The sequence below is a fragment of the Echiichthys vipera genome, assembly GCF_963691815.1.
Source record: "Echiichthys vipera genome assembly, chromosome: Y".
NCBI lineage: Eukaryota > Metazoa > Chordata > Actinopteri > Perciformes > Trachinidae > Echiichthys > Echiichthys vipera.
In genome coordinates, this window is record NC_139849.1 from 2,861,798 (window position 1) to 2,874,069 (window position 12,272).

Sequence of the window (12,272 nt, forward strand, 5' to 3'; positions counted from 1 at the left end):
TTGAGATGCAGATGTGTTCAGGCCTGGACTGTTATGAATCATGAGAAATTTGGGGCATATTGGTCAATGTATGTAAAAGTTACAACCACTTCCTGTTTCACTGCGAATGATGGTCGTCACGACAACAGAATTTAATAAAAAGCCAAAAGCTACATGATCAAGCATCATGAAGGTCTCAAGTATGTGCCGACAGGATTTGAGGTGGATGTGTTCAACCGGACACAAAAGACATCAAAATATATCAAATGTAACTTCCTGTCGCCAGTAGGGGCACTATGACAATGATTAAAAATTGTCCTACATCTGTGTTCAGGGCGAGTGTGTTATCAAACATGTGAAGTTTGGAAAAGATCTGAACACCTGGGGCTTCATGTATCAATGTTGCGTACGCACAAAAACGAGGCGTACGCCATTTTCCACGGCAACGTTCAGATGTATCAAAAGTGAAATGACCGTGGAAATGTGCGGTGCGCCACGCAAACTTCATGGCTGTCGTACGCACGTTTCTACAGCTATTGTTTCGTTGGTGACACTTAGAGGTGATGCTGGGAAACTGTTAGTTATGTGAAAACAATTCATCCTCAGTGTAATGTGCGCATCAGAGACACATTAATGGACAATTAACACACACGTGTTTGCAATCATATGGATGGATATAAAAGCATGCGCAAAGTGATGAAAAATTGGCATTAACAATGGCAGCCATGGCCTTGTTAGAGGACATCGCAAATGGTTATATCAGACGTGAGAGGGTGTTTAGAGAACGGAAAGATCTGTTGGAAAATGACGCCAACTGGCTCATGAGTCGTTTCAGGTTGCCGAGGCCAGTGTTACTGGAGCTGCAGCCAGCCCTAGAACGACACACAGCCAGGAGCCAGGGGTTGTCCGTTACCACACAGGTGCAATTTGCAGCAAGAGCCAGTTTCCCTAATGTTATCGGAGCTATTGACTGCACACATGTTTCTATAAAAGCGCCGTCACAGGAGGAATTTGTTTGTGTGAACAGGAAACATTTTCGATCAATAAATGTTCAAATAATATGTGATGCGAAAATGCAGCTCACCAACATCGTGGCAAGGTGGCCTGGTTCAACACATGACTCGTTCATTCTAACCAATAGCATGGTGGGTAACAGGTTGGAGGCTGGCAGGGTGCGCGATGGGTGGCTTCTCACTGAGTAAATCATTTATCCGTTTAATTGCGCCCCAAATTTAAACCAGCACAATGCCCGTTTGGGCACGTGCATTCAAATATGTGTATTTGTTTTTCCCTTGTGAAAATAGAGTGGCAGAGCTATCTAGTCAGCCTTTTTTGTCTCCTTGTGTTCAGTATTTGTCTCAATAAACGCGTGCGTAAAGTTGTATATGTCACACTGCAGTAGCCACGGCGCACCTCTGCAGTCATTAATATAAGTATGATCAGTCTTGTCAATCCTTGTAATGAAGTTGTTTTGTCCTGTTTGTTTTCCAGCGAACAGTAGTGTGATTTTTTTATATATATATACTGTATATATGGTTACCCCCTGAGAACGTGGCTGTTGACCCCTCTCACTAACCCCGGCACCGACCAAGAGGGGAGGTACAACGACCGCCATTCCCAAACTCGGGCAGTGGTGGAGAGGGCAATTGGCCTATTGAAGGTGCGCTGGCGCTGTCTAGACAGGTCGGGCGGGGTGCTGCTGTACACACCTGAGAAGGTGTGCCGCATCGGGCTGGGCTATGGTGCCCTGCATAACTTGGCACACCGCCATGGCATACCACTGCCAGAGCACATCCCCCCACCAGAGGAACCGGATGCCGGACCCGTCAACCTTGACCCACCCCGCGAAGCGATACGGGCCCGGCATCATCTGATTTCAACGATGTAAAGAGGCAAGGACCCAATTCACTTTGTAAGTGCATTTATTGCATGATAAATATCTCCCAGTGCATTGACAATTTGATCTAGACGATCACTGACGCCACGGATTGCTCTCACTATTTCCTCCTGGGATTCCAGCACAGCTTGTGAAAGGACACGGCCAGTCGGGTGGACGTCAGCTGGCGTGGAGCCGCTGGGGCGCGTGGTGCTGGAGGTGCCGGTGGAGTCGCCGGGGCGCGTGGTGCTGGAGGTGCCGGTTGACACGCCAGGGCGCACGGTGCAGAGGGAGGAGCCCTCTCCTGTCTCATCGTCTATTGAGAAATAATAATAAAAAAATGAAGTAATTAAACATGAGTCAATGTGTTTATATCCTGGCAACTTAACGCACAAGCATGTGTAATGTGAGCAGCCTATTGTGCGACCAGTATAATGACATTTCTGAGTTTAACACATTTACCTTGAGGATGATCTGTGACGCCTTCATGGCCCCTCACAACTCCGCTTAGCGCTGTGTCCCCCACAATAGCCGCCACTCTCTGATCAAAGGGGGTCAGTTCCTCCCCTCCTCACCCCGCCCGTTGCGGTGATACTTAGGTGGCTGGAAGAAATCCTCCGCTTCACCTCCACCTTCATGTCGGACCTTTTTTTTTTTTTTTTTCAGTGGGTGTGCGCACACACACACTCCCACTCAAATGTCTTTTTCTTTTTGTTTATCCCTGAAAAGAGGCTACCAAATAACACAGCTATTCGGGTCTCCACTTCATTTAATAACATTTCGACCTTAGACTTGTTGAAGTTGCGCTTCTTACCTTTACTCATCGTTTAAATCTGATGGTGCAGAGAGGGAATGCCCGGTGCAGGCCCTATTTACATTGATTTGCATATTTAAATGGGGGCGTGGACAGGGAGGAGTTTAGCACTTCTACATGTGCGCTCAATTCCACGTTGATTGGGATGTACAAAGGAAAAGTGCTTGGATCCATGCGTACGCACACTTTGATACATCAGATTTTTTTTGTGCGTACGCCAGTTTCTGGATTCTAGCGTACACCATGTTTTAGTAAGAAATCCACGCAAGTCTTAGTACATGAGGCCTCTGGTGTGCAGTTTCAGGGGTGTCTTTTGTCATGGCGTTGCATCGAAATTCGCTGTGCTGCCACAGCTGTGCCGTTACACGACATCGTCCCATGGTCACAGTGAAGCATAATTCATGTCTTAAGGCTCTAATCACTACTTTTGAGGAGGATGTGATGAACCAGTCAAGCCAAGGACATCAAAGTATAAAACATGTAATTTCCTGTTACCAGCAGGAGGGTGCTATGACTATACGTAAATATTGTCACAAAGATGTGTTCAGGCCGAGAGTCCAATCATGCCTGAGAAGTTTGGGACAGATTGGACAATGTATGGTCATGATTTTAAAGTGTTAAAGACCACTTTCTGGTTCATAGCGTGGGGGCGAAATTTGAGGACCTGTCACGGCCAGGCTGATTGATGAAAAGGCGTATGCTCCGCAATTTAGCGCCGGCCATATCTGGAAGGTGTACAGACCACCTTTGAAGTAGTTTAGTTGAAATCTCTAGGACAAGTTTGTTAAAGTACAGAGCAAAGTTTAAAAAATGAACCAAAATGACATGATTAAATCAAAATGGCGGACTTCCTGTTGTGTTTAGGGCATACCTCCAAGAGGAAATTTTGTGTGTCTCTGCATTCTTCACATGCCTACCAATTTTCATACATGTAGGTGAACGAGCATTGAGGGGCTCAACAAAGTTTAAAAAATAGTTATACATGTTTAGGCCCTCATTCCAACTACAATAGGGTTCTCACCGACTTTGTTGGTGCTTGGGGCCCTAGCAGTGTTGTAATGTAACGAAGTACAAAAACTTTAAGTAGAATTTCCACGTATCTGTACTTTACTTCGATATTTATGTTATTGACAACTTTCACTTTTACTCCACTACATTTCCTTAATAAAATGTATACTTTTACTCCGATACATTTCCCCTCAGCATCTTCGTCACTCGTTACTACAAAAATCCAAATCAGAAGAAATTTGTTAGACTGCATGTTTGCGAATCATTGCTCCTAGATATATGCATTCAGTTGGTGACATAACTCCTTTTTGTGCCAAGCCACAAAACTAGAAGAAGAGGAACAATGGAAGCACCTGCTGAAGGCTCTGCGACAGAAGATGAAGTCGGTGAAGACTTTATGTGTAACGCTGATGTTACTCACCCGTGGCCGTATTTAAACGAAATGTTTTCGTACATTGGAGTAAAGTATTCACCTTACCGCATGAAGTGCCTCTTATGCCTACCTAAAGTCAAGGAATAATTGGCATTCAAAAACTTCCTATCCAACCTAAAGAAGCACATCGAGGTAGGTTAAATGAATGTGTATTCAGTGAAACAACAATGTCAATGTTGTTCAGTGTTAACGATAGTCATGCGATTGGCAGGCTAACGTTTAACTCACGTTAGCTAACATTTGTAAGCTAAAGTTGCTGATTGCTGGAATTAATTAACCCTCCTGTTGCCCTCAAATTTGACTAACCCTTTTTATCCTTGAGGTCAATTTGACCCTAACAGTTTAAACATCCAGAAAATGATCATAATCAAAGTTGTTACTTAAGTCTTTAAGTCTGGTACTCTAAGGGTATTTGTTGACGGCCTAAATAGCATTTTAAATTAAACACAGCACCAAACATCTTCTTATATATACACATCCAGAATAGCTACAACGTGACTTGGGAAATACACAGAAAACTAAATGAATTATTGTACAGAGACACCGGAAATTGGATGGAGGGATATTTGTTTGTGTGTTTTAAAGTAAGTATATTATTTGTAAGGCCTATTTTTTGTTATCTATAATATTTGGACATGAAATCAATGTCCAATATCAAGGGCTGTGGCGTGTACAGGGTCAATTCAACGACAAAATATCATCATGTCACTTTTAGGTTTTTCCCAGTTGTCCTTATAAAATTAGGAAAAGTTATTAAATATGAAGCAAACAAAACAGATGTCAACCATGTTTTTAGAGATGTTAAACATTGAATTGGGTCAAATTGACCCCAAGGATAACAGGAGGGTTAAACAAACAACCCTCACGAACGTGTCTATAATACTGAAACGCGGAACTGTTTCTGATATAGGATTATTCACATCTTCAAAAGCACCATAGATTTTGTTAGCAATATTGATATATGTGGTGCAAGGACTCCAGCCATTCCTTGTTGTCGAACAACAACCATTTCAAGATTTTGTGAAGACACTGCAGCCTAACGCAAGAATTATGTCACAGCTGACTCTGCGCTCCAAGATTGATGATGTCTCCAAGGAAATGAAGAGGGCAGTCACTGAAGCCATGAGGGGAGTGAACCATATTGCCACAACCACCGACTGCTGGTCTGCCAGAAGGCAGAGCTTCATTGGCGTCATTGCCCATGGGATTGACCCTGACCTTCTCAAAAGATGCTCAGCAGCCCTAGCCTGTAAACAACTGATAGGTTCAAACACATTTGATGTGTTGGCAAGTGCCCTGAATGACATCCACTCCGAATTTGAAATTAGGGGGAAGATTATGCGAACAACAGACAATGGCTCTAACTTCATAAAAAGCGTTTTAAGTTTTCGGTGAAGATGAGAACAATAATGAACTCGGAAGTGATGGTGATCATGGCAATGCATCTCAACCAGTAGAGGAAGAAGAGAATCAAGAGATCTGAGTGAAGATGATGGTTTAGAGTTCCAGCTCCAAAAGCACCAGCGCTGTGCTTGTCACCTACTCAACCTAGTAGCTACGGTTGATGCCATAAAAGCAACATCTGATCCGGTGTAGAAGAAAGTGTACCGGTCATCATTTGGCAAGTGTAATGCACTGTGTAGTGTAATGTAGAATATCCACACTCGCAGCCGAAACTGTGGAAGATCCCTCCAGCTGCTGTGCCCAAATGCTACTAGATGGAACTCCTTGTTCCTGGCAGTTACTTAATTACTTATCAAGACATTATTTCTTTTAATCCATTAAATGGTTGTAGTGTTATAAAAACAATGATGATGTGTTTTTCTTTTCATCACAGGGTCAATCCAGCTGAACTCGTCTTTCTCGCAGAGTTTACTTCTGTCATGAGCCCAGTTGCCCAGGCAACCAACATCTTGCAAGCAGAAGCAAATGCCATGATGGGGTGGCTACTTCCGACCATCAAACTTGGCAGAATCAAGTTGCCACTGAAGTACTGCACTCCTCTGGTGGATGCTGTACAGGTAACTTATTTTCTATTGTCTTAACTCTTTAATGATTATTTTTATTTATATTTAAATGTCATGATGTATTTCTTTGGCACTTTGTATCAATGCATATTGTTACGGCCTCCTCCAGTATCTGTGTATCTGTGTTGTGCATCTATGCTAAGCAGGATGTGGGATCCCTTGCCGAGGATTGGCTGGCACGGGACCTGCCTACTTCCTGGTTCTGCCGGTGATTTGATTGGTGCGGCGTCTGGCAATCTCCTCCAACCACCTACCTGCCTACTTCCTAGTTCTGCCGGTGATTTGATTGGTGCTGCGTCTGGCAATCTCCTCCAACCACCTACCACCCTCCAGACCATCCCTCTGCTTAAATAGTTGCCCTCGCTGTGATTTTGGCCCTTTGTCTTTGACCAACTGGCCGTGTGTGCAGAGCTCTTTGAGTTTCTTTGTGTTATCTCTAAAATTGCAGTAAGGAAATTGGGCGAGGTTTTAGTGGGGGTTTACAGATACCAACCTGACACCTGTAGTATATTGATGTTAGAGACACTAGGTTTGAGAGGGTGCTGCTTATTTTGTATTTTCTGATTTTTGTTGACATTGAGTAATTATTTTTGGAAGTGGCTAGTAGTTATCTCTTATTTTGGAGAGACCCCTTTAAGTTATATTTATTTCTTTGAGTTGAGCAGCATCCAACATGCCCTTTTCCCTGTTCTTTTTTTGAATCCTGCAAATAAATCATTTATTTTACCAAAAACATTCTGGTTTATGTTGCTTCCCTTTTCCCCATGAGCCGGGTCGTAACAATATGCTTTATGCAAAGCACATCTTAAATTGCCTTGTTGCTAAAATGTGTTATAAAAATAAACTTGCCTTAGAGGTGGGAATCTAGAACCGTTTGTCATACGTCAGGAGACCCGGAGTTCATCGCAGCTGCGATTCTGCTTCCGAAATTCCGAACAGTATGGACAAAGGATGAATCCACAATCAAAGAGTGTAAGATATTGTGAGGATAGTGAAAAAATAAGTGTGTATTTTAACAATTGGTCATATTTGCAAGTTCCAAATCAAGAAGTTGAATGCTGAATCTCTCTGCACAACAAATTTACCCTTGGGTACTAATAAAGAAGCCTTGAATTATGGATGCATAGATAGTACATGTAACTAAAATTACAAACCTTAAATTAAGTTTGAGTTGGGGCCATGACAGGTTAGAGAGTTGCATTAGTTCTCAACTTTATATCGTCATCCTCACTATTTCAGGTATTGACTAAATCAGGCAGCAACTGGAGGCAGGAGCCTCCCTGCAGCTAGGTGATACCAGCAGGTCCAGTTCGTCTGATGAAGATGACTTCTTCTCTGCCATGCAGTCATCACAAACACAAGATGGCACCAAACAGCTCGATGGGTACTTGGCCTATTCAGCAGATCACATGGACTTGCACTTTCTGAAGTCCTTGCCAGCAGAGTGCAAGCTTTCTGTAAAGCTGAACACTCCTACCTGCCTCAGCGGTCTGTGAAAGGCTTTTTAGCATCGCAGGGCTTGTCTTCAGTCCAAGAAGCGCAAGACTGAATTCTGGCAACTTGGAAACCAGCTTCTTCTGAGGATGAACAGACATCTTTTCGGTTTTAACTAATGACCGGGTTGTTACCAGCTGCTGGTCTGTGTGTGTGGCAGAGGTCCTGCCTCCACCTCCTATCTCTGCAGTGGTTGAGAATGAGACGGTGACCTGGGGAGTAGGCCCTACAATTGTTCAGCCCATGCGACGCAAATTTTTTCCCTACCAGCTGGACCTAGTTTGCGTAGGAATAGGAATCATAAGTTCTTGTTTATTTTTTCATTTATCATTTCTTATGTCGATTGCTCTCAGAGGAGAATAGCTCAAACTGCTGGGTATCACATGTAGATGGATTTTAGATATTTTTAGCTGAGCTAACACCGACACGCAGGGTAAAGACAGATCAGAGCTGGTCATATTTATTCCTTCTAAAGATCCCACTTGCAAACCCATATGTGAATTTCTTGCGAGGTTCAGAGAAACCAGAGGTTTTTAGACATGTGTGTGGTTGAAGCATTTTGATGGTTTTTTTTAGTCCTTAATTGTCCAAAGATAGTTTTTTGTACTTTTACTTTTGATACTTAAGTACAACAAATATCCAATACTTTAAGACTTTTACTCAAGTAATATTCTAAAACTAAGTAAGTAAAGTCATTTTCTGGTAAGCTACTTGTACTTTTACTCAAGTATTGCATTCAAGTACTTTATACAAGACTGGGCCATAGTAATAATTATAATAATCATTCCAATTACAATAGGGTCCTCGCTGCTTCTGCCACAACTCATGTCAAGAGATCCACTCTACACAGATGGGATAAGGTCGCAGGATTCTTTCAACAAGCATGGCATGTATTGTTCTGTGTGCACATCCCACTGTTAAAGGTTGCATTTTACCTCAGCACGGCAAGATTATCAGAGATGTATCTAGGCACAATGCCAGTATCCTGCTAATGTCCAAACAGTTGTACTTTTTGTTATAAAAACCTTGGAACGCTTTGGTTGAAACAGTTGCATTTGGCTTTTTTTGTTTTTATATTTCTGACGGTCGTTGTGGGCAACAGAAAAAATACATTTGTTTATCAATGCATTTGTGAGCACTTCTAACATTCCCCTCATCCAGTGAGAGGATCTATATCCATTAATATTCCTCTTAAGTTCCAGACGAGTAAAATAAAATCAGAAATCAGTAGGCTGCCCGCTGAAGGGAGGTGGTCTCTTTCGGGGTCACTCTTCTGACAAGGCTGTTGATTCTAGTTGACAACATACAATACAGAAATCAAGGAAAATATGAGGAAAGGTTAATAATGTTAAAGTCTGTGGAGTCCTCTGACTCACACACAAAGCTACTTTAGTGACAGAGTGTCTCTAGTGCTTGTTTCAGCACGTGTCCCTTCGCGTACTCAGTTTGTGTCCATGTGGTCATCAGCTTCTTCTGGAGGTCCTCCAAGCGAGGCCGAAGGCTGAGGTTTAGCGGTTGCTTCCTCGTCTCTGCGCTGATAGAACAGCACATAGGCTGCTTTAGTCTGCAAGGGTTGACAAAGGTAGGATTAGACTACAAACAAACAAAAAGAACAGGGACACTCGACACCAAGGACAGAAAGCCAAAAAGGCTGAGGGGGATCTTCATCAAATATCCGTCGATGATTAAAAAACATACAAGGGAAAACACTTTTAACAGGTCATTGAAAACTTAGTTTCTAAGGACTTTCTGTGTGGTATCTTAGAGTAAGATTTAATTATTGATTTCAACTGTTTTGTGGCATATTAGATCTAGGACAGATAAGGATGGATAGGGGAACTGTTTATTTTACCTTTATTAATAAAAAGAAAAATATTTTAATCACCACAATCTGGTCCTCTGAGGCAGAGGAGACACTGCTGTCATCAAAGTAATACCACTTTCCATCCACTTTGTTCTTGCCATAAGCTGTGTCTGTTAGAGGGAAAGAAAATGTTAAACAGCTATTCAGTTCATTTGTTTGTCCAGGAAGAGATACAAAAATAACACTAGTTCACTATGAATGGTCAAAGCAAATATTAAAAACAAACTAAAACAAAGACTTGACACTGTCTACAGAGAACTAAAATATTAAGATTAAAATGTAACTGATTAGTGTCCATGGAGACACAGTTGTCGTTCAGCAGACCATCTGTTGACACATATTGGGTATAGGTGTGAATACTGACAAACAACCTATGTTGGCATAAGAACTACTACTATTCAGTAGATAAAAATGGCAGAGAAAAAATTGAACAGTGACTTACAGTGACCACCTCCCATTCCTCCATAGTGGTTTGACACGGCGGTGAGGTCATATACATAGGGGCCGGCCTCAGGGTCACACACAAACTCGGAAATGTTCAGATCCCTGACAAAGAAAATATAATTTGTCACAGAAACGTAAAATGGCACCACACTGATATTCAGTTATTAAACTTACAACAGCCAACAAATAAAAACTAGAGCCTCTTAAAGTCACATTTAATGTACAACACCTACGGGACGTTTAAGCCCACCTTAAAGTGTAATTCCGACGCAAATTCATCCCATGGTTTTTTTCAGCAACAAGACAATTTTTTTTTCGTGTAACAACTATTACTGGAGAAATCCTGGAGAGTCGCTAATTACACTTAAAGCCCCTTTCACACATGCACTGCAAACCTGAAGTTAGAAATTATCAGAGCTGTATGTGAGAACACAAATGTCCGATTAAGTTGGACCGGGCATGAAATGGAGTTTACCCTGCCAGCTCCCTGGTACGACCATGTTTAATCTCAGAGTGAGTCCATAAGTAAATAGAGCTGCTCACTGCGTTGCGGCATAAAGTGGAAGAAAACAAAATTCTGACGGTGAGGAAGAAGGGCGATTTACATAAAGACGGCAACGAAAACTTATAACTGGAGAGAAGATGAGATTCAGGAATACTTCTTTCTGTGAGGACATATTCAAAATTCATCAGACAAATTCTAAGAATGTCAAAAGAGTAGTGTTGCTTTCGTCAACGAAAATGATGACGAAATATCTTGGTCAACGAACCTCTATCACGTGACGAAAACTAGACGAGACGAAACGAAAATGCTGGGCATGTGACGATGACTAAGACGAAATATATAATGAAATTTCGTTGACGAATAAAAACCAGACGAAATGTCTCTTCATTTTCGTTGACGAAAACGAGACGAAATAACGTTGTTTCGTCTCGTTTAGTCACGTTATTATTATTATTATTTTGAAGTTTTCTCCCAGTCTCGCGTCTGGGCAACGTCACTTCCTCAATCCCCACACGCACATTATTTTGATTCTGAAGATGCCGCTGCTGTGGCTCAGCGTTAGAGTTAACTAAACTAAAGAAACATGAGAACAAAGTGTGACACCAGCCGGGGAGGAAAAGAAGAAACACTTTCATTACATAGACGTGGAAAGCGAAACGGAATGGGTTTGGATAAAGAAAGAGATAAATGCAGCCAAAAAATCACAGGAAACACCACGGGTCTTAAGAGACACCTCAGGGCATCCCATAATGAACTTTAGGTAAGTCAAGACAAAACATAACGGTACTTTCAGTTTTATTAAGCTCATGCGACATGAGGCTACGGTTAATGTATCGGGTTTTAACGCTAGCTTTAGACGTTAGCCACTGGAGGTGTGTGTGCGCGCGTGTGCGTGCGTGAGAGACTAGCGTGTTTGTGAGAGAGAGACTAGCGCGTGTGTGTGTGTGCGTCAGAGAGACTAGCATGTGACTTTTAGTCGACTAAAACTAGACTAAAACTCTCAGACTTTTAGTCGACTAAAACTAGACTAAAACTCTCAGACTTTAGTCGACTAAAACTAGACTAAAACTCTCAGACTTTTAGTCGACTAAAACTAGACTAAAACTCTCAGACTTTTAGTCGACTTAAACTAGACTAAAACTCTCAGACTTTAAGTCGACTAAAACTAGACTAGACTAAAAGTAAAACAGGCCGTAAAAAACAACACTACAAAAGAGACTCTGTTGGTAATAATGAAATTAAGAACCGGCTCTGCCTGTGCAGTGTTATCTGCGCCATGTCCTCCCTCCTGTATGCTCTTCCCAGGCACAACCCTTTGTCTAAATAATACAGAGTACTTACAGTAAATAACACATCTGAGACGTAGAATCTTCTGTCGTGTGTTGAATGTATGAAAGAGACTACGTCCAGACCCAATTCTCGGTTTCCTATGTGAAAGCGGCTTAGGTGAGCATGACTCAGTTCAGTTTTTTTCTCTGCCTCCTGGTTTCTAGTGGCTCAAGTGCTTCAGAGATGTAAACACAGGGCCAAGAGTTAGACATGTAGCCACATCTTCTCTAATATAAAAAAGACAGGAAAAACGTGCCTGTGAAAACGGGTTAATGACTCATGCAGGGGTGAAAGGCATTAGTTACATAACAGTTAAGGACAGAGGTGTAATTGTTCTTTGGAGTCTATCAGTTCCCTGAGGCAAGAGTCAATTTCTTGAAAGTACAACTAATACAGTATTTCCTCAGTTAGACCTCAGGTCACTTTTTTTTGTGTGTTTCAGATTACAGCTCCCCCTCGTGTAAAAAAATGCCAGTGATACTGCAGTGTTTCTAAGTTC

The 12,272-nt window shown here is 42.1% G+C and overlaps 1 protein-coding gene across 3 annotated transcripts in view; it reads right to left on the reverse strand.

Annotated features, from left to right (window-relative positions):
• Positions 1–8,419: 8,419 nt before the first annotated feature.
• LOC310966177 (ubiquitin carboxyl-terminal hydrolase 4-like) overlaps positions 8,420–12,272 on the reverse strand; it is an 89,422-nt gene continuing 85,569 nt past the window's right edge. For all 3 annotated transcript variants that reach the window (XM_083940031.1, XM_083940030.1, XM_083940033.1), the window contains 3 exons: positions 9,938–10,041; positions 9,517–9,605; positions 8,420–9,195 (listed from right to left, as the gene is read on the reverse strand). In XM_083940031.1, the coding sequence (XP_083796157.1) occupies positions 9,073–9,195; positions 9,517–9,605; positions 9,938–10,041 (316 nt within the window). In that variant the 3' untranslated portion in view covers positions 8,420–9,072. The remainder of the gene's footprint in view (positions 9,196–9,516; positions 9,606–9,937; positions 10,042–12,272) is intronic.